This window comes from Eschrichtius robustus, chromosome 7 (genome assembly GCF_028021215.1).
Source record: "Eschrichtius robustus isolate mEscRob2 chromosome 7, mEscRob2.pri, whole genome shotgun sequence".
In the NCBI taxonomy this organism is placed as follows: Eukaryota; Metazoa; Chordata; class Mammalia; order Artiodactyla; family Eschrichtiidae; genus Eschrichtius; species Eschrichtius robustus.
Window position 1 is genome coordinate 100,773,527 of NC_090830.1, and position 22,090 is coordinate 100,795,616.

General features: G+C 33.7%; 1 protein-coding gene across 1 annotated transcript in view; it reads left to right on the forward strand.

The window, feature by feature from the left end:
- Positions 1 to 22,090, forward strand: part of PTEN (phosphatase and tensin homolog) — an 88,258-nt gene that overhangs the window by 46,891 nt on the left and 19,277 nt on the right. Inside the window, exons 5-7 of the mRNA XM_068547897.1 lie at positions 3,538 to 3,582; positions 9,948 to 9,991; positions 11,835 to 12,073. Coding sequence (XP_068403998.1) covers positions 3,538 to 3,582; positions 9,948 to 9,991; positions 11,835 to 12,073 — 328 coding nt within the window. The remainder of the gene's footprint in view (positions 1 to 3,537; positions 3,583 to 9,947; positions 9,992 to 11,834; positions 12,074 to 22,090) is intronic.

Consider the following 22,090-nt stretch of genomic DNA (forward strand, 5'->3'; position numbering starts at 1 on the left):
GCAAAGTTCTAAACAAAAGAAAAATTTGATGTATTGGATTTTATCAAAATTTAAATTTGTTGATTATCAAAGCACAATATTAAGGAAATGAACAGGCAAGTCGTACACAAGGAGCAAATATCTGACAAAGGACTTATACCTAGAATATATAAAAGACTCCTATAAATCAATAATAAAAAAGACAAATAATCCAGTTGGGGGAAGAAATGAGCCAGTGACTTAAACAGACATTTCAAAAAAGAAAGTGTAAAAATGGCTAATAAACAAATGAAGGACTAGAATTTTAAGAAGCTGACAGCACCAAATATTGATGAGACTGTGGGGCAACTGGAACTCTTAGAATGTTGGTAGGACTGTGGAATGGCATAGCCGCTTTTGAAAACTGTTCAGTAGTTTCTTATAGAGTTAAATATGCACCCACCCTATCTCCTCTGTGACCCAGCAGTTCTACTCCTAGCTGTTCTTTACTAAAGGAAATGAAAGCATATGTCCCCCAAAAGACTTGCACGAGAATGTTTATGCACTTTATTCATAATAACCCCAAACTGTAAACATCCCAGATATCCATCAAAGGAGAATGGATAAACAAATGGTGTTATGTTCATGCAGTGGAATAATAGAATAAAAAGAATGAACTATCCATACATGTAACAACATGGGTAAATTGGAAAAACATTAAGTGAAGGAAATCAGTTTAAAAAGAATGCATATTACATGATTACATTTACATGAAATTAAAGAACAAGGCCAAACTAATATATGGTAATAGTAGTAGCTACCTGAGAGCTTGGTGGGGCTTGACTGAAAATGGGCATGAAGGAATTTTCTGGGGTGGTAGAAGTGTTCTATATTTTGATTGGAGTGGTTGTTACAAAACTTATAGAATTGTACACCTAAGATCTGTCTATTTCACTGTATGTAAATTTTTACCTCAATTTAAAGAAAAATCCAAAAGTAAAAATTGAGAAAAAGGTACGGCAATATAGAAGATAAAGAGGGTAGAACAGACAGGAGTGAAAGGGTCTGTAACAAACCACTTTTTCCTGTAATATATTTATAGAAGTCTTTGTAGCAGAATCAGTGCTTCCTGGGTTGGTTGAAGTAGTGGGTTAAAGCAAAGAATTATAAAAAGTTACACGTACCTTAAATATTTACTTTAAAAAAGTTGTACACATGAAATACTAAAATCAAATAGTTCTATAGGGTTTATTAACAACTACTGCCACAACAAAAAAAAAGTAGTTATTTTCCTTTGTTTCCCTATGCCCTGTGGCAAGAGTTCTTAATCTTAGGCCATGTACCTTTTTGACAGTCTGGTGAAGCTTATGAACCTTTTCTTAAAATGATTTTAAATCCATAAAATAAAATTCATAGGATTATAAATGTGCCTATTATATTAGTTTTGATTATAATTGTTATAAAATATTTTAAAACATCTATATAATAATAGTTATTAACACATTTAAATCAAATCTGTTGGCAGGTCTAATGACTATGTTAATTTTTGCAGTGTTGATTGTAAATAATATTTTGATATCTTCAACAACTGTAGTATGACATATCAGTTAGTGATAAAGTTGTAAGTACTGCTTGTATTACTGTGTAACATAATTTTTCACATTCAAGTTTTTGGACTCTTTTTTTCCCTCTTAACCCAACCACATATTTTCATTCTCCCATTCTTCCAGTAGTATATTGTAATTTTGGTTATATCAATATTGGGTTTTTATGTCATTATGACTAGATAAATGTCATTCATAGTTAAGCAATATAGTATATTATAACTGGTTTTTCCTACACATTTTGTTTTCCCTGGATTTACAGTTCTCCCTCTCTCCATCCCTTCTTCCCTCCTTTTTTCTCCCTCTCTTTCTCTCTCTTTCTCTCTCTCTCTCTCGTTTAGTTGCTACATTCTTAACTTTAATTCGTCCCTAAACTTACCCCTAGTTGTATAAATCTCTGTATATGTTTGAGCACATTTTTTATTATATCAATTTCATCTTCTCCAGGAACCTTCTGGTCTGCCCTAATCTGGATTAGTCGTTCTCTAGGCTTGCTGTATGACTGTCTAATCAAGATGTCCCTTCACTATTCATTCTGGGGATTCTCCTTTTTTCTTCTCATGCGTTGGATTCTTCAGTTTCTGGAACTTGTCATCTTCTTTCACGGTTTCCCACCCTTGTTTTGGTGGAACACGTCTTGTAGTAACTTCCTGAGAGAGAATATGTGGAAAGCAAAATTATTTGAGACTTTGCTTATTTTAAAATGCCTTTATTATATATTCACACTTGTTTTATAGTCTATCTTGGTATGGAATTCTAGGCTGGGAATAATTTTAAGTCAGAAGGTTTTGCCCAGTTGTTTTCTAGCTGCTGGTGTTGCCATTAAAAAGGATGATGTTATTCAGATTCCAGATTCATTTTATGAAACATGTTTCCTTTCAGGCAGCTAGGATCTTATGTTTATGTCTTCAGCATTCAGAAATTTCAGTGAGATATATATGCCTTTATTTGGGTCTGTTTTAATATTGCTGAATACTCATTATACCCTTTCAGTTTGGAAATTCATGGGCTTCAGTTTTGGGTACTGTTCTTGAATTATATCTTGGATTTCTTCTCCTGTGTGTTCTGTTGTTTTCTCTGGGATGCCTATTCATATGTTGAATCTCCTAGACTTTAGATCTTTTAAAATCTTCTCTTCTGTTTTCCATTTGTTCTTCTATTTATTCTATTTCCTCAGCCTTATACTTTTCTAACCCCTCTATTACCTACCTTACAGAATTAAACAAATTTGTATGCATAAAGTATTTAAAATAGTGCCTGGCATGTAGTAAGTGTTGGCTGTAATTGTTGTTGTTGTTTAGTTTCTTAACTAATTGTTGAGGGGAGAGGTCTTTGGTCTTTTGACGTAATAGCTGTATGACCTTGGGCAAGTCCTGTAATTTCTTTGATACCTACTTCCTTCATCTCTCTACCTCTCAGATGTTTGTGAGCATCAAATGAGACTATGTATGTGAAAATACTTAATAAACTTTGTACAGAGCTAATAGTTATTACTTGCATCTTTCAAATATCAAAAGTTTTTAGTTTGAAAGAAAATGATGGCTGAATTTCCAGGGTTATTTTTAAGATTTCTTGATTGCATGTAACTATTTCTCACAAAACTGTATAAGCGAGGTGAACTTGAGCTAAATGCTAATGCTGCTTTTTAAAGAAGTTATTTCTTAATACTCAATCTCATTATGTTAGGCTGAAGAGAGAAGATTATGAAAATATTCATTTTATGAAGAGCTATGGCTTTACTTCAGATTGTATAAATCTGTGTAATGTAATAATTACTTAAGAAAGACCTGATTACTAGTTTAAACCCATGGATAGAATATTTATTGGAGTTTATTTATTTATTTTTCTTAAATGGTATTTGAGATTAGGAAAAATAGAATCTGTCTTTTGGTTTTTCTCAATAGTAGTAATGTAATTTCAAATGTTAGCTCATTTTTGTTAATGGTGGCTTTTTGTTTGTTTGTTTTGTTTTAAGGTTTTTGGATTCAAAGCATAAAAACCATTACAAGATATACAATCTGTAAGTATGTTTTCTTGTTTGTATGCTTGCAAATATCTTCTAAAATAACTATTGAGTGAAAGTTATTTCCTTGTTAGAATGAGGTAGAGTTAAAGATATATTTTAACAGAATTGTATTCCTAAAACAGTTAGTTCAAGAAGTCTGATTGAGAGCATTGTTAGGTCATTTAGAAAGTGTAGTGATGAGGTAAAACAATGTTGGCACAGATTCATGTTACTTGATCTGCTTTAAATGACTTGGCATCTAGCCCATCTTTGGGCCCATAACCATGTGGTAACTTGAAGTGTAATTCACACAGAGCTTCTGCTAAAGCATTACTGCCATCTTCCATGGAGGGATGCTTCTAGAGTAGACATAATTTTATTCTGTGTCTCTAGGTCAATTGATTGAAAAAGCTATTAGCATATTCTCTAACTGCATATAAAATAAATAAGTTAACTAAAATTGTTGAATTGGGTGGCTTCTCTTGTCTGGGGCAGGGATGTAAGGATTGCCTCTTGATTCAGCTAGCTGACCTTATCTTTAACCTTTCATTTTTTCTTTTGACTTTGTGAGTAGAGGTGTAAAGTAGAAAAAAAAAGAAGGAAAGAAAAATGTGAAGAAAATATCTTAACATTTTTGCTCTTGACCATTTTTTCCTTCCCAAAATATTGACCATTTTCTAATTAAAAAAACAAATTGTGTATAAAATGTGTTATGTTTCTACCTGGCTTTTATTTTTCCTATGTGATATGTATAAATTATGCAATGGAAAAAATTTTAATCTAAAGTTATGTATGCTAATTTACTGTTATAATTTCTGTAGAGTTTATTTATAAAATATAAGAACAAGGTTGTTTTCTGCGTTCAGTGGGCTTTCAGATATTCACTAAAAAAATGAAAGATTCTCTCTGCCTTATTGGCTTGTGGGATGTTGCTTTTTTATCTTTAATTTAGTGATCTTTGTACTCTGATAAGACTTCAGAAGACCCGAGAGTGAAGTAGACACTAGTATTGTATCTCTTAAGTGAGTTGTCACTGATTTCCTCAGATGAACAAAGAAGCAAACATTTATTGAGGGCTTGCTACATGTTAGACATTCTACAACATTTTGTTAGTGCAGAGGTGAATAAGATGTAGTTCCATTCCTCAGGTAATTATAGTCTAATGTGAAAGGTAGACAAAGTATTATAGAAGAGGTAACTCTTGTATAGAAGAGAGCTGTGTAGACAACAGTCAAAATAGTGATTGCGCCCCATAGGGAAGGTTTCATAAAGAACGGCATGTTTGAGCTGGGGTGAGAAGAATCATAGAGGTTGACCTGAGGCTTAAGAGGAGGGGAAATGGCAGTGCAGGCAGAGAGACTGGCATGCAAGAAGCTTGTTCGCATAATATTGTCTAGAATATGGCAGATAATCCATTATGGTCAGATTATGGTGTGTGTGTGTGTGTGTGTGTGTGTGTGTGTGTGTGTGTGTACGGTGTAGTGGTAATAAGTAACAAGATGAAAGAAAGTAAAAGGTGCTGTAGAAACTTAAGTTTAGGTGGGTCCCAACTTACAGATGATCTGTGCTTATATTCCTTCTCTTTTCTGGATTAACCTCTCCTCCAAAAACTCTTGTTACGGGTGCCAGAGTGTTTCTGTGGAGGAAAATAAAAACCACAAAGTTTTGTAGTTTTTGAACAACTGGATTCAGAAGTTAAGTTTCAAAAAAAAAAAAAACAAACAAAAAACCAAACAGGACATGAACTGTCAAAAGCTGGAGTCCACTAAATGAGTCACCTCAGGCTTAGACTCTTAGTACTGGGCATGTAGAGAGTCCCAGAAGGAAGGTAGAAAGATACTAAAGACAGATTCTGCCTTATTTCAAAATTTTATTTGAGTTTAACATTATATCCAAAGAAAGGAAAGGAAATTCTTTTCATTCCTGTATGCAATGGCTTCCTGCTTCTAGAATTTAGGACTCAGGTTTGTACTGTCAGTATTGTGGGTCACTTGTGTTATTATGGTTAAAGTTGGCATTGGTATCTAGACTGGGGAGTTGATTGCCTGTTTGTTTTTGTGTATCCAAACATCGGACCCCCAAGTTAGTGAACTGTCTCATTATTAGTTGAGAGTAGCTTTTGGTGCACATATTTTAACTCCCTTATTTCCCCATTCATTTAATGGAATCATAGACTGGAAAGTACCTGAAAGAGATCATTTAGTCCAACCTTCTCATTTTGCTGATGGGGAATCTGAAGCCTAGAGAAGTTAAGTGAGTTGAACAAGGTCACACAGGTACATATGGTAGCAGACCATCCACTGTTGATGCCAGTATTCCCTTTCTGTTTTTTGTTTGTTTGTCTGTTTTACTCTCCCCAAATTTTACTTTCTTCAGAAGTTTCTAGAACTACCAAGTTGTAGCATGTTTTGATTTCTGATGTCACTTTTCAGTCTTCTTTGCTTTTCTACCCCTGTTTATATTTCTGGCTCTGGGTAAGTGAGTCTGATAAGTAGCAGATGTTTCTATTTTATTTCTTTTATTTTTAGGATATTAATTTCATGTGATGTATGTCTTTGCAAACATATGTAAATGGAAAGATCTTAAAACATTTGCACTTGACATACCTGTATTTAATAGTATATTAAACTTTTTATGGCAACTATTACATATGTGGGTGAAGAAGAGTTCTTAATGTGGACTTTCTAATAATTGACTGTAACTGTTTATATCTCTATTATCAGGCATTCAGTAAGTTATTTTAAGAAAGGACAAAATTAGCCTCATATCATTAACCAAATTCAGGTGTACTTGATGAATTACTTAGTACATTAATCAGTTTGTTTTATGCAAGTGTGTGTACTTCATTTTTGTATGTTCCTCTGTAATCTGTCTTCTGGTGGGGGTAAGAGGAGGAGGGGGGAGATAGGGTATAAAGACATAATATAGTTCTTGCCTTTGAGGAAGTTAAATGTTCACTGGATACTAATTTTTAAAAGGTTGACTATACTTCATGGTATATTCTATTTGACATACAGCTCTGCATCATTTTGTGGTAAACCTTCAGCTGTTGTTAATTTTTATCTATTAAGTTTTCTTTTGTAAGATAGGGATAACTCCATTGAAGAGAGTAAAGTAGAGACCTACATGCCTAGCTGATTCTATGACGAGTCTCATTTCTCTGGAAGCATTTCCTATTAATCTTATCCCTTTCTTCACTTTCTGTCTACTGCTTCATAAAAGCTCTCTTTCAGTGCATCTTTATTTCTCTGGTCTTACATAAGCCAATATGAGGTGATGATTTAAAAAAAGATATCTTTTAAGTTGAGTTCTAGTTATAAGGAAGTATAAATGGTTAGATCTACCTAACACTTGTCTTAGTCAGATCCCATTTACCATTCATGTATCTTTAATTTTGGTTTGTTGAAAGACTTGTCTTATCACTAATATACCGTAAATTTACAAGGGTCTGTGTGTGTGTGTGTGTGTATGTGTGTGCAGTTATCAGAGAAAGTTTGTGTTTGTTTTTTTTTAATTTTTAAAAATTTATTTATTTGATTATTTTTGGCTGCGTTGGGTCTTCATTGCTGTGCGTGGGCTTTCTCTAGTTGCAGCGAGCGGGGGCTACTCTTCGTTGCGGTGCGCGGGCCTCTCGTTGCCGTGGCCTCTCCTGCTGCAGAGCACGGGCTCCAGGCATGAGGGCTTCAGCAGTTACGGCACGTGGGCTCAGTAGTTGTGGCTCGTGGGCTCCAGAGCACAGGCTCAGTAGTTGTGGCGCCTGGGCTTAGTTGCTCCGCAGCATGTGGGATCTTCCTGGACCAGGGATCGAACCTGTGTCCCCTGCATTAGCAGACTAATTCTTAACCACTGCACCACCAGGGAAGCCCCATCAGAGGTTTGAATTAAGAGAGTCTTCTTTCTTTCTTACCGGACCAGCCACTCCCCAGATCACTTTCATCACTACCAGGCCCAGTATATGTTTTCACATACCCCCTATCCATACCTGTAGATATTTTCACAATTTTTTCATGTTTTCATTATCACTGTTTGTTGGTTCTTTTATGCCAAATAATGCTCTTGTTGGAATGCTGACTTTGACTAAAATTTGTTATTGTTTTGTTTTTTAAACTTTTATATTTTTTATTATGCGTGGAGTATGGAACAATACTGAAAAAAGTTTGACTTTTGTAATCAGAGGTGCTGGGCTCTTCCATTTACATATCGTGGTTTGGAGCCAGTTTTGTAATGCTCTTCTAAATTTAGCTTTCTCATATATAAAATGGAGACGGTATTAACTATTATATGATTGTGAGGATGAATTTAAAAACATGGAAACTTTGTAAGGTATGCACATCTAATAGACATTTAGTAGCTCATTATTTTCACTTTCCCTCCATTTTTTTCCTCTTAATAGTATTTGAGAATCAGTGTATGAAGGCAGTCATCAGCAGTGTTTATCAAGCCAAACATTTTGAGCTGCTAAAAAAGTACAGGAATTTTAGATAACTGAAGCTGTATGAAACTCAAAATGTTTATTTTTTGTTGTGCTCTCATGAGACCAGTTTCTTAGAATTGTTTCCTGGTATATACCTCTCCCCTCACCTCGTAAGCCCTATTTTACATGATTCCTTATAAAATATTCCATTACGGATTCTTCTTATTGACCATACTCCTCTTTAACCTGTACCAAAGAAAGTGTAAAATGTTACTATTTTCTTGGTCAGTTCTCTTCTTCCTGCCTGTCATTTTTTTTTTAAATAAAAGTGAGTATGAAATTATTTAGCAAGGATGCATATATGTGCATATGTCATTGTTAAATAAATTTTCTTTCTAGCAAAACTCAATATACTAAATTATAGTATGCGAAAATGGAAAAGCTTTGTTTTCAGCAATATTATGAGAAGCTGATTTGTTTCAGGTCTGACCAGTTAGAAGTTAGTGGATTGCAGTTTGCTTATAATTAGTTCAACCTTCATGTGGATTTTTTTTTTTTTTTTTTTTTTTTTTTGGCTACACCACCTTGTAGGACCTTAGTTCCCTGACCAGGGGTTGAACCCAGGTCCTCGGCAGTGAGAGCACCAGGGAATTCCCAACCTTCATGTGGATTTGAGTTTAAAAATTGTTTAAAATAGATGAACTCTACAGATATTTCAGGATTTCTAAATGTAAAGCACAGGTCCATAACCACTTATGTGAAATTCTTTGGGCTAGTTGTGTTTCAGCATTCAGAATTTTTCAGTTTTTAGAAAGGTAACATGGAAGCGTATATTTGGTATTGCATAACACCCCAGTGGGATTTGGAACAGTACCTAGAATAAAATGTTTTACTCTTTGCTGTAAGTGTATTCCTATTAATTAAGGACTACACATTCTCATAAACTCAGATCAAGTTCTACTGCAATTGAGTTTGCCGTACAGTTAAAAGAAAGTTTCAGATGCTTCAAAATTTGGGGATTTTGGAATGGTGGATTAAGAGGCTATGGACCTTTATTTGTTTTAAAATGCTAAGTTTTTATTTTAAATAATTTTTAAAATATCTGGTTTGGTTAGTAGTTGGAGGTACCAGAATGCTGCTGACCACAAGCTAATGTATGGAATCCCTTTCTGAGCCTATTAATGCTTATAAACATGGCCTATTAATCATGAGTCAGCCACTGCATGATAACAAACATGTGACTACTATTAAAAAGACAAATTTTAGCATGCTGTAAGTAATGCTAAGTCAACATTACTTTTTTCTCTTCTGTATTGATTTTACTTACTAGTCTTTCATTACTCTCAGACTTTAATTAAAACTTATAACCTGAGAGATTATTGAAAAAGATGACCTTTGGCTTCTCTAAAGAGAGAAAGATCTGGTTAAAAAATTTAGTAAGTGTTGTGTCTGAGTAGATTACCATCATTCAGTTTTTCTTTACTTTTCCTTTGCCCTCATAATTTTACTGTTTTTAACATACATCTTTTGTAGTAATAGTTTGAGAAAACTGTATATGCTCAATTATAAGGCAAAGATAAAATTGAAGCTAGTTAGTTGTTTATACATATCTTGTGAAATCAAAAATAAAGACCATTAGCATATATAATTTTCACAGAGGGAATGTGAAGGTGTAGATGCAGCTGAATTTGCAATGTTGTATATTAGTGGCATTGTAAGTTTTGTAAGCAAATGTATAAGCTCTGATTGCATATACTTAACATTTTCAGCCTTGATTTTGTTAATCGTAAAATGTGGATAATAACAGTACCTACTTCACAAGAGTTTTAGGATTAAAAGCAGTAGTTAATGTAAGACATATAATGCTTGGTACATTATAAAGGTTCAGAAAATGTTTGTTACTAATATACTTTTTTTTCTCAAGTGCAAAAGATAATTTTATATCACATTTAAACTTTTCTTTTAGATGTGCTGAAAGACATTATGATACCGCCAAATTTAACTGCAGAGGTAGGCATAAATACACTGTATTATGTTTGATAACTTGAAGCCAACAGTCTAAATCTTACTGTCATACCAATAATGAATAATCTCAATTATTAAGTGATATATTTATCTTAAAGATGGTCTTAGAAAATTTGAAAAATAAATTTAATTTTGCTATTGTATTTTTGGAAACAAGTATCATATAAACTTGCCAGTAGTACTAGAAAGACTAAATTGTAGAATAGACCGAGAATTAGGAGAAATTCCTAGACTAACAGTAGAATAAAGAGAGGGTTATACCTACAGTTTGAGGCATTTGGTGTAACAGTAAGAGATTACAGGGAGAAAGAAGAACAACTTAGCTCCTGTCGAGGAACATGACCTGTGTGGTGGAAACGGGTATAATGAAATATGGATAAGAGGAGCCTGGTAGATGAGAGCAGGAGATGATTTAAATGTGTTCTTCTCCAGGTGTAGTAAATTCTATCTCAGAGCCCACAGAAACTTTCATTTGTATTTGTGGAACCCTTTGAACCATGAGAGACCTGGAGAGTTGAGAAGCTTGGCAAGATGCTGCCGTGATAGTCAAAAAGAGAAAGTGGGTGCCTTGACAGATTGATATATTTGCCATTGATCCCTCCTAAATATTTAGAATGGACTTTCAAACAGTTGGTTTGAGAATTCAGAAGTGCTAATGGCTGTGAGAGCCAGGATAGATTTACTAAGAAGGTTTCATTTTTGGTGGATTTAGGCTACTGCTTACTGGTCAAAGAGTGTTTTACTCGAGGTTTATCTAGCTTTAAATAGGCGTTTAACAGGTTTTTCTGGATGTTTTTGTATGCCACTGGGGAAATGAAGATGGAATGATGGTACAGCTGGGCAGATGACTAAGTAAAAGCTCTCCTGATGATTCCCTGTAACGGTAGGCATTGTCTCCTTGAAGAGCTGTCCTGTCACACTAAAGGCTTAATTGAGTGTATCTTGTACCCCATTATGAATGACTTGGTTGAAGATATAAAAGACATACTTTTCACATATTTAGATAACACAGAAGATAGATACATTGAATGTTAGTTGGCATTTTTAAGAATCTTAATAGAGTGGAACCAATAAGATAAAATTTAGTAGTGATATATTTAAAGTCCTATTTCTAGAAAAAAATTTTTAAAAGACCTCAACTCTAACTATAGGGAACAGAGAAGTTTTGAGTTCTTGTAACTCATGTGAAAAGACCTGAAACTTCGCTTGATAAGCTTTACTACAATTGTATACATTTTATAACTTGGGGGTTTTTTTCCCTCAATTTCTTTTGTAAATGTCTTTAAAGTCATGTGTATGCAACACTAACATTTGCAAGACCATCTTTAAAATAACATGTTTGACGTTTTTATTATATGAAGTGTAAAATGCAGTCTTTTCCATTGTTGATTTGTTAGTGATCTGTACTTTCTTTGGAATATATGTTTTGTGATTATGCAATATTATAAGTGTTACAATTCCTTTTGTTAGAAAATGTATTGAGAGCCCTGATAAGAGGCTCCTGTGACATTTAATTTTGAGTTTACCTCCACCTCTGGTATGTTGTGACCTCTGATACTTCTTTGCTACTCTATTGCAAAGTTTCCTCCTTCATAAAGTGAGGAAAATAATACCTGGTTTCTCTGTCTAATGGATAAATTTGAGTTGAGAGACTGTTTTCTATTCAAAAATTAGAAAATTATGAGACAATAAATTATTTTTCTCTGGAGTTCAGTTTTTCTTTAAGAACTCTGTTAAGTTTATATGCAACATTTCTAAAGCTAACCTACTTTTAATAAGCAATTCAGGAGAGATTTTTTTCTTATTTGAGGTTATCTTTTTACCACAGTTGCACAGTATCCTTTCGAAGACCATAATCCACCACAGCTAGAACTTATCAAACCCTTTTGTGAAGATCTTGACCAATGGCTAAGTGAAGATGACAATCATGTAGCAGCAATTCACTGTAAAGCTGGAAAGGGACGAACTGGTGTAATGATTTGCGCATATTTGTTACATCGGGGCAAATTTTTAAAGGCACAAGAGGCCCTAGATTTCTATGGGGAAGTAAGGACCAGAGACAAAAAGGTAAGTTATATTTGATGTTTTTTTTCTTTCTTCTTCCTAGATCTGAGAATTTATTGGAAAATAAATTTTTAAAAAGATAGTTGTTAACCCTTATTTTCTTTCCTCTAAACATTTAAATCAGTATACTACCTTAACTTTCATATGAGCAAATGACAGATTCATTCAATTTTTCTGTTCATTCTTGCATTTTCATGTCATGCTAGCAAATCTTACCCGTTAACTGGATTGCATATTTGGTATCATGAAATCTTTGCAAAGCATTTTAAAAAAGCAGCACATTGATCAAAAGTAAGCTTGATATTCCTGAAGCTTGCTTGAAAATAAAATGTCTTTGGATAATAACTTGGATGCCATTACCTAGTAAAGTGCGATCTTTACTTTTAAAATACATAGAGATTATTCTTTGATTTGAATATTCATAAATGTAGTTATAATTAAGATTAGTCAAAGGTTCTTCTCTTATTCAGAAGACTAAAGACTATGCTGAAAATCATTGACAAATTTAATTTGTGTAGTACATTAGAAAGCAAAAAATGAACTCTTGGGAGAATTTTTTACAGTGATTTTCAAGGGATTTATTTCTTTGGATAGTAAGTATGGCAAAACATGTTTACATTTCTTACAAATGGACTTTGTACATTTCTGTCTCCAAGAAAGAAAAAAACCCAAACTACTTCAGATAGATGGAAAAACTCATTTAGAGAGCTCTATTGAGGAAGACATCCTAATTTTATATGAAAAATTTATTCTAGTTTTAATAATTTTCACAATGAGGAAGGTTCTCTTACAGTTTAAGCTAATTTCTTTTTAATTTAACTTCAGAACAGAAACATAAGTGATCATAGCCATCATTTTCAGCTGGATAATGGCATTGATTCCTGGGTCCTTTACTCCTTCCTCATTTCTTGTTTTACTTGTCGTTGTTACATTTTTGAATTATATCTAAGGATGCCAAAGCACTGTTTATTGGTGATAGTTTACAAAATTGAATCTTATTGTTAATGCATGATTTTGGTGAATGTTGATTATAATAACTTGCCAAACATTTCTGTATACTGTGTGTACCCTGGGATGATAGCACTAGAATGAATTCCAGAGCAGAGGACAGAGATGTTTTCTTTGGTTCATCCTTTCTTCATTTAGAGGGAAACAATTGCTTTTACTGATTAAAAATATAGAAGGTAAATTTTTCTGTACTTAAGTGAATAAATATAGGGCAGCACAGGGAAAAGAGACTGAATGAGAAGAAAACCTAGAGAGATGGGTCAAATTAAAATACAGTCACAGGAGCAGTGGTAGAAATGTAAAACAGGGTTGATGAGCAGCAGACATTTTCGTAATTGAAAAGAAATCAGGTAAAAAGAATTTAAAATAAAAACAGAAAAGTTGTGTAATGTGGAGCCAGAACTAGCTTTAAGTTAGGGGCTCTTAAACTGTTTATGTTATATACCTTTTAAAAATATGATGAAAACTGTAACTATTCTCCCACAAAAAATGTGCATCATGTACATGAACATAAAATTTTGCTTATAGTATTTAATTGCACTGAAAATTATTTTTTTAACCAAGAATGTAAAAAATACTTTATAAGAATAATGTCTCGTTTTCTTTTTTTATGCCAGGCAGTGGCCACTACTAGAGACTGCTGAATAAATCCAAGTGGTACAAATTAACCAAAATTAAGCTTTAGTTCTGCTCAGTAGTAAATTTTCATGAAAGGGCTACTATTATTTAGCTTTTAAATAACACATTGAAACTATGCCGTTGTCTTTGACTTGGTAACTTTTATGTCATTTTTGATATCTAATTAGTTTTGACTTTGTTTCCCTATCTCATGAAAGAATGAAAGAGCAAATGGACTCTGTAGATTTTTTTTTTTTTTTGCCAGATGAAAGTAGGCTTGTGTCAAGAAATAAGAATTCTTATAAGACTCTTCAGATAAATTCATGTTGCATCATTTTCTTTGCCTTCTAGTTATTGAGATCATTTTTTGGCAAGATTCTGGCATAATGCTGTGTTTGAAGGAAAAGATTATGACTCCATATTTTAGTTTTAATATTGAAGAGTTAAACTGTGTTAATGAGCTTGTATTTTATGCAGGTAAAATTCTAGCTATAGAATTTGTCTTCCTAAAGCAAGTGAACTTCTGTGTAGCAAAGAATTGCATAGTTGCTCCCACTTCTTGACAAAACCTCTTAAGAAGTCCTTGATTGAAAGTCTTGGCTTTTCTGAATTTGGCAACTCTCACAGCAGTAGATTTTTTCGTGACAAATCCTCTTGCACAAGTCTGTGATTCAAGACTTGGCTCTCATGAAGTCGTAGAATACTTTTACAACAATAGCTAAGCTTTCTCTCAGGATTCATGGTAGAGTCTTACACAACAGTGCACACTGGTGAACAGAGCATGGAGTCACAGTGACGTGTAGAACTTCTGTCTTTACCAAAGCAGCAAAACCAGATGTTTTGCCAGGCATTAAGGTGTACTCTCTGTCTACAGAATACTGAGAATACTCAGAATACTGAGATTTCTTCAGGGGACTTTTTTTGGGCAGAGAAACCACCGTTTTGAAAATGTTACTGTTTGCTGAAGTTTCCAAAAAGGACTCCAAAATAGGAATTATTGTTTGTGTCACCATGCACGTATTTGATGAAAACTAGTAGCTGGCTAAACTGAGACTTCATATGCTGAAGAGAAGTGGTATCTCCAGTCCTTTCGTGACCTGCTTCATAGTTTTAGAAAAAAGTGTCTGTTTTTTTGGAATGGATAAAATGGTTTGATAGAGATACTACAACAGTCTTACTTTTCTGTTGCAAACTACAAGTATGTTTGACCATTTCTAAGGTATTTGCCTTCACCACGTTCACTCTGTGAATTTTTTGTTTGTATGGCATTACAGTATCCTTGTAGGTTACTTTAATCAAGGATTTTGAGTTGGGGGGCAAATAAGGTATTTGTAATGGTCCAGCCTTTCTAACTAAGCTGTGCTCTCACGTGTTCTTACACACACCTCCCACCCCCGCCACACTTCCCTCCTTCTTACTCTCTTATACCCACCCACCCCCGCACATGTGAATATATACTCTGTCTGACGTGGGTGCTTCTTCAGGATAGTTGGCTGAATGCTTCTGATAGTGAGAACTAGCCCTATAAGAAGCACTTGGGATATTCCATCCCATCGTGTTCAGGGAAAAAGTAAAACCCAAGGATACTTAAACTTTATTGTATTTTATTTTCTCTGTTTCCCATTTCAGTTAGATTCAAGAGATGTCTACATAATGAAAAATGAGGCCATATTTTAATTTGTCAATGGCAAGATATTTTAGTCATCACAATCTGGTAATACAATTGTCAGTTTTGTTTCTCTGTAGAGGAGAGGAGAGATTTGATGAAATGGCAAGCCCCATGGGATATTGTTGTGAAACAGGGGCCAGAGTGAAAAGATAGCAAGAGAAGTATTTATGAAAATAAAATGCAAAGCCTGTAGTATTATGTGGTAGAATATAATAGTAGCTACATCATCAGCAGAACTGTTCCAGGCACAGCATATTCTCTGTCCTCTCATAGGTTAGAATCTCACCCAAGTGAAAGGTGATGGGTTAATAGAAAATGGAGTTCTGTATGTACGACTAAGGATGTACTCAGTGAAATTATGTTTAGCTGTTACATGATATTAAAACTCAGAGTTATGTAATTTGGCCAAAATTGATCACTCTATCATCTTGAAGTCAAAGTAAATCATTAAGATCTGCTGTGCTTATTTTATTAGCTCATGATTAATTAATATACCTAGACTACTTTTTGGATGAATTATTCACAGGCTCTAAAGGAGTATCGTAATGTGCTCCTACCTTTATCCTTGTGTATATTTTAAAAGGCAAAAAGACATTTATGGGCAGATGCTGTTGACAAAGCTGTATTTTACTAAACGGTGTTGTTTCCATTATAGGTTGAAGCAGCATTAGAAAGCTAGACAGAGTAGATAAAAGTCATAAGATTATGAGGTTTTTTGTTTTTTGTGTTTTTTTTTGCAGGAGTATTTCTTATTTTATAGATGATAAAACTGAGGCCCAGAAAGATGAAGTGCTTTGAACAGGATTATCCAAACAATTAATGACGGTATTCAGAGTAAAATTTGAATCCCCTGACACATTGGTGAACTTCTTTCTACAATATCAAGTCCATAAATCCTGGAATTGTAAAAGAGTTTTGAAGCTCTTCAGAATTAATCTCTGCACAGAGTCAAGCTCTCCTGAAAGGTCACATAATGATGATGAAATTGGCCTCTTTTGACAAGGCTCCTCAGTTTATATTTAAAAATAGATTCTGGAGCAGTAAAGACCCCTGATTAAGTAGAATAAGGATAGCTTGAGTTTGTTGGTGTTAAAAATATAATGCTGCAGGCTTCCTTTAAATCTTTGGAATTTGTCTTACTAATTTTCAAATAAATCACATGTTTACCTAATGGTAAGAGTGCTAGTGAAATAATAATATATATAATAATATATTTTTAACCTTTAATGAATATAACTTATCATAAGAAAACTTAGCTGAGCATGGTAAAGCTGTTGTTATACAGCTGTGGAATTCTTCCAGAGAAATAAGTTATCTGATAATAAATATAATTGATTATCCAAAGTAGTTTTATTCTTGAAACATCTGTTAAGAGGTTTATCCTCTTACCGGTATTTTAGGTTGTGTCTGTAGATTTGCATTTTTGTAAATGTGAACCACTCTTAAAGAGATACGTACATTTTATCAGTTTTTCAGTTTGTGTAGGATTAATTTTATTAGAAATGTCTTTAATGTTCTTTTGCTTGTAGCCTTAATTTTAACTAAGGAGAAACACTAAGAAGCTGAAGAAAATTGTGTTCTGGTGACATTTTTATAGGAGCAGAATGTTTCTTCTTCTCCTCCTCCTCTTCCCCCTTCCTCTTTCTCTCCCCCACCCTCTTTCTCTTCCTCCTTCTCTTCTCCCCCCACCCCCTCACCTTCCCCTCCTCCCTCTTGTTTTGAAGAAAGAGGAGCCAGTTGTCATGTTTTTGGTGAAGATTTATAGACTTTGCAGAGACTCTCCTCAAATTAACCTGGTAGAGTCTTGACATTTTTCTCAGCAGACTTGGTACAAATTAGATGGCAGAGTGGTGGGTGCCAGCTGACCATAAGATGTGCAGCTGTGTTAGTAAAATACCCAAATAATACTTCAGGGTTTGAATGTTGCAGAGAAGTCAAAGTACAACTGATACCTCTTATTTAAAAAAAAAAGTTTTCTGAGAGTGGTGTAGCTACTTGAGGGAAGACTTTCTTGTTCAATAATTTACAAGAAGGCAATTATGTTATACTTCTCTAGGAATCATTTCTTTGCATATTTGATCTTTTGCTTTATGAGCACGTGGCAAATTTCTCTAAAATGAACTGTCCGATGGTTCCCACCCCAATAAAGCTCCTAGGGTTGCTTCCTATCTAATCTATGCCTTACACTGTCTGTACTTATGTTTCAGAATTAAAGTAGATAACTCACAATATTTATTACAGACTATGAATAAAGAATTAAAACATCCTACCAGTAGTGGTAAGTGTATGTTTTGGAAAGATTCCCAAAATTTCTGAATTTAGAGAGAGAAACTTCTATTACATGACAAACTTACCCAGAATCTCTCCTCTCTCTCTCTTGTCTTCCTGCTTCTAGAATGGTAGCAGGTAAAGTAAGCATTAATACTTAACTTTCTTTGATTAAACTTTCAGGAAAAAATTTTGAGGCTTTGATTTTCTTTTTTGGGGGGGTTTGTTTTCGAAGCAGTTATTAAAGTTCTTATGTGTAATGATCTCTCTATGTGAGTTCATTAGCTTATCTTTAATGAAGACTTCTATCTTCTAGAAATAATAAATATTAACTTTATTCTAAGTGATCCCAAGAAGAGGAAATTTTCTAGTGTCTGTGAGGAATGAATTTATGTTCTAATATATAATCAGGTTATTTTTTTCTAGTCTGTTTACTAAATTTCCCCAATGGTAACCTAATGAAATTTTCTCGTTTTCTTTTTATTTAAAACAAAGTAAGGAAGAAGAAATGAAGTAGCTGTAACAGGAAAAGAAATGTATTTATGACTTCTTTCTGGTTTTCCTGACAACCTCGTGACAATTTATTGGTTGTTTTTTGTTGTTGTTATTGGGTGGCAGGGGAGGAGCAGTGTTTGAGAGGTACACACTTGAATTAGTACATATGCACTCTCTGCTATGCCACGCCAGGATAGCTGGACACTTGAGAACAGCTCTGCAAATATTTATTTGTTACGAAACTTTGTCTTATGCGAAGCCTTCAATTGTGAAGCATTTAAAACTTAAAAGAAATTAGGATACTAAGAATGTTGTTGTCTAAAATTGTATCTAAGGAGATAAGGACACACTTATGAATGGGTACATTTTTACTGTAGGGCTTAAAACCGTTTAAGGCTTCATTTTTATTTTTATTTTTTAATTTATTCCTTGATTAATTATTGAGATATAATTGACATAAAACAGTGTGTAAGTTTAAGATGTGCAACATATTTATTTGATACATTTATATCGCAGTATGATTGCCATTGTAGCCTTAGCCTCTGTTGTGCCACAGAAGTATCATTTCTTCTAGTGGTGGGAACACATAAGATCTTGTCTTTTGGCAAATTTAATGTTTATAATGTAGTTTTGTTGTCTGTAATCCCTGTACTTTATATTAGATCTCCAGAAGTTATTTATCTACTAGTTGTTAAGTATGTACCCTTAAACATCATCTCTCCCATCCCCTCACCCACCCCCAGTGTTTGGTAACCATCATTCTACTGTTTTCCAGTTCAGTTTTTGGTTTTGTTTTGTTTTTTTAGATTCCATATATAAGGGATATTGTACAGTATTTGTCTTTCTCTGTCTGATATATGTCACTTAGCATGACGTCCTCAAGGTCCATTGGTGTTGTCGAAAATGGCAGAATTTCCTTTTTTCTCAAGGCTGAGTAGTATTCCATTGTATGTATATATACATTTTTATCCATTCATCTGTTGATGGACACTTAGGTTGTTTCTGTATCTTGGCTGTTGTGAACTACAATAAACATGGAAGTGCATATAAAAAAACAAACAAACAAAGTAAGCTATAATTATCCTCTTTTTTGGCTTAAGAAAACTCCAAATATAACATTCTTATTTTTTCTAACACATTAATTCTCCTGGGCTAAACTGTGTTTCACTAATACATGGTGTTTAAGCCTGTTATCCAATCTGTATGTTCATAAAATTTTAAGAGTTTTATACCTTGAAGGACCTTAGCAATTATTTCAGACCCATTTTAGTATAAATGATAAAACGGATCTGCAAAGATAATTTTGTCCTAGGTCATTTAATCTCTCTGTGTAACAACTCAAAACCATATCTCCTAACCTCAAATCCAGTATCCTTTCTACTGTTCTATATTCTCCTGTCCAAATTATTTTTCTTTATTATTTTGATCCCCAAAGTAGAAATAGAAACTTAAAAAGGAAAAAAAAAAGTGACTGTGTTATAATGTATTATAACTCTTTCAGTTTCAAGTCACAGAAACCCAACTCAAAATAGCTGAAACATAAGGAGACATTTATTGGCTTATATAACCCTAAAAGCTCTGGCCTGAATCTAGATGCTTAACAGATGTCAGAAATCTCTCTCTCTACTCTCTTTTTTTGCCTTTATATGCTTTATTTTTAGGCAGACTCTCTGCAAGTAATGGCAAGGTAGTAGCTCCAGGTTTACGTGCTGTCTACTTTAGCAACTGCGATGGCAAGAGAGCTACAATTTGAGCAAAAATTTCTAGTTTAGGTTCTGGTTTACCTGGATTAGGGCATGTACCCATCCCTGAACCAAACATTCTGACCAGAGGCTTGGGCCATATATCTGAAGCTGAAGAATAGGGCCCCCCCTCCCCCTCCCCCAAACCACAGGGAGAGAGATGGCATCCCAAAGGGGAAAGGATAATAAAAATATCAGTTTTCTGCTTCATATTATTCTCAAGAATTCTGTGGTTCATGTACCACTATTTAATACACTACTCATAATTTGTTTCATAGAACTGAAGCACTGTAATACTCTAAACTTTGGAGATTTTTTGTAGATGGGAAAAATAAGAGCTCAGAGAGGCTGTGAATCTTTCAGATTACATAGTTGGTATGCATGCTATTAGTAAAACCCAGGACATAGGAGTAAAAAAAATTAGAATCAGACTCATATTTAGGTTCAAATCTTGTTTTTGAACAAGGTGATTGTGTGCACTAGGACTGTTTTCTTATCCTTAAAATAGAGGAGATCTATCTTGTAAAGTGGTGGTAGTTTTAGGGATATATGTAAAATGTCTGGCATGCTGCTTAATATACAATAACTACTGTTATATGTTGTCATTGTAGGAACGGGCATTCCTAAGAGCCACATTTCTTCCTTTGTTGAATTACTTTCCTGTAATAATCTTATTGTGATCACTCTGAAACATGGATTTCCAAGCTTCAAGCAAACACTATCATTGTAAAACATCTACATTATTTCTGAGTTTAGAAGTGCCAGTGAAAAGTTTACTGAGATAGAAAATTACTTTTTAAGCTGAGGAATCTAGATTGTGAATTCATCTTAAAGAAGATGATTTGAGAGTATTGATGCAGAGCAAAATGTGTAAAACTGGATCAAGAATGTCATTTTATTTTAACACAGGGTGCACTCCACAATGAAGACTTAGCAGTTATGGACTTTTTAGTGCTAAACATAACATCACAATATATTAAGCAAAAACTGGAAGAAATTAAGAAAAATTGATAGCAATGCTGGTAGGGATCTTTTTTAATGTACTTTAAGATCAGGAAGGTACAAAATAAGAAGATATATAGCTGGCTTGAATAATATAATACAAGCCCATAAAATGTATTTCTTTTTTTTTGTCATTCACAAAACAGTTATCAATATTAATAATTCATTAGGCCAACCGTAAAATCTCACCTCCAAGTAGAAATATATAAATCTCATCCCTTGGTTACAATTCAATAGAATGAGAGATTTTGTTAAAAAGTTTAATCATACTAAATCAGCCTTTTGGAAATTTAAAGCCACTTACTTAAATAACTTTTGGACAATGAAGAAATAGAAATTTATATTAGATATTATTAAGATAATAAATAGATGGATTAAGAAAGATGAAAATATAAATTTATGAATTAGCAAACAGTAAGCCATTTGAACTAATAAATCCAAACACTGTATAAAAATGCCAATAAGACCAATACATCTCTTTTAAAGCCAATCAAAGGAAAAAGAAAAGAGAGGGAAAACAAAAAATCAGATGTTGGAAGTTTGAGAAAAGAGATAAAACTACAGTGTGGAAGTGGCATTAAAAATTATATTCAGGTATATGACAATTAATGTGAAAATTTCAATGGAAAATGGACAATAAATGCTTCAAGATGAAATCCAAAATCTGAATAGACCATCTAAGAGTGAAAATGTATAGGAGCCCTCAAGAAGTACCTGATGTGAATTGCATTTCAGATGGCTGCTATCAGACCTTGAAGCATCAAGTAATTATGTTATTTAAATTGGTCCAGGTGTTAGAAAGTATGTAAAACTCCCCATATGACTGCTTGCATAGCCCTTCTACCTCAATATGATAAAGATAACATTTTTAAAACCAGAAAGTATAATATGGGGGAAATTAAATGGTTTGGCGAAAAGTTAAGAGTACATGGAAGGGAGTTGTGAGGGATAAGAGTGGAAAAAGAGGTTAGGCTATATTTTCATGTTGTTAAAGAATTATAGTGTTTGTTAAATTTGTTGTTATTTGGGTAGACACTGGGAAGCCATTTAACATTTTGAATTATTTGGTAATGTGATTAATCTTATATTTTTGTAAAATTAATCCAAAAGCAGCATAAAAAATGAATTGGAGAACAGATAAATGAAAGGCTGATAATCAGTTGGCTATTGCAAAATTGCAGGAGGCGACTGAATAGAAAGGCCACAGAAAACCAGAAC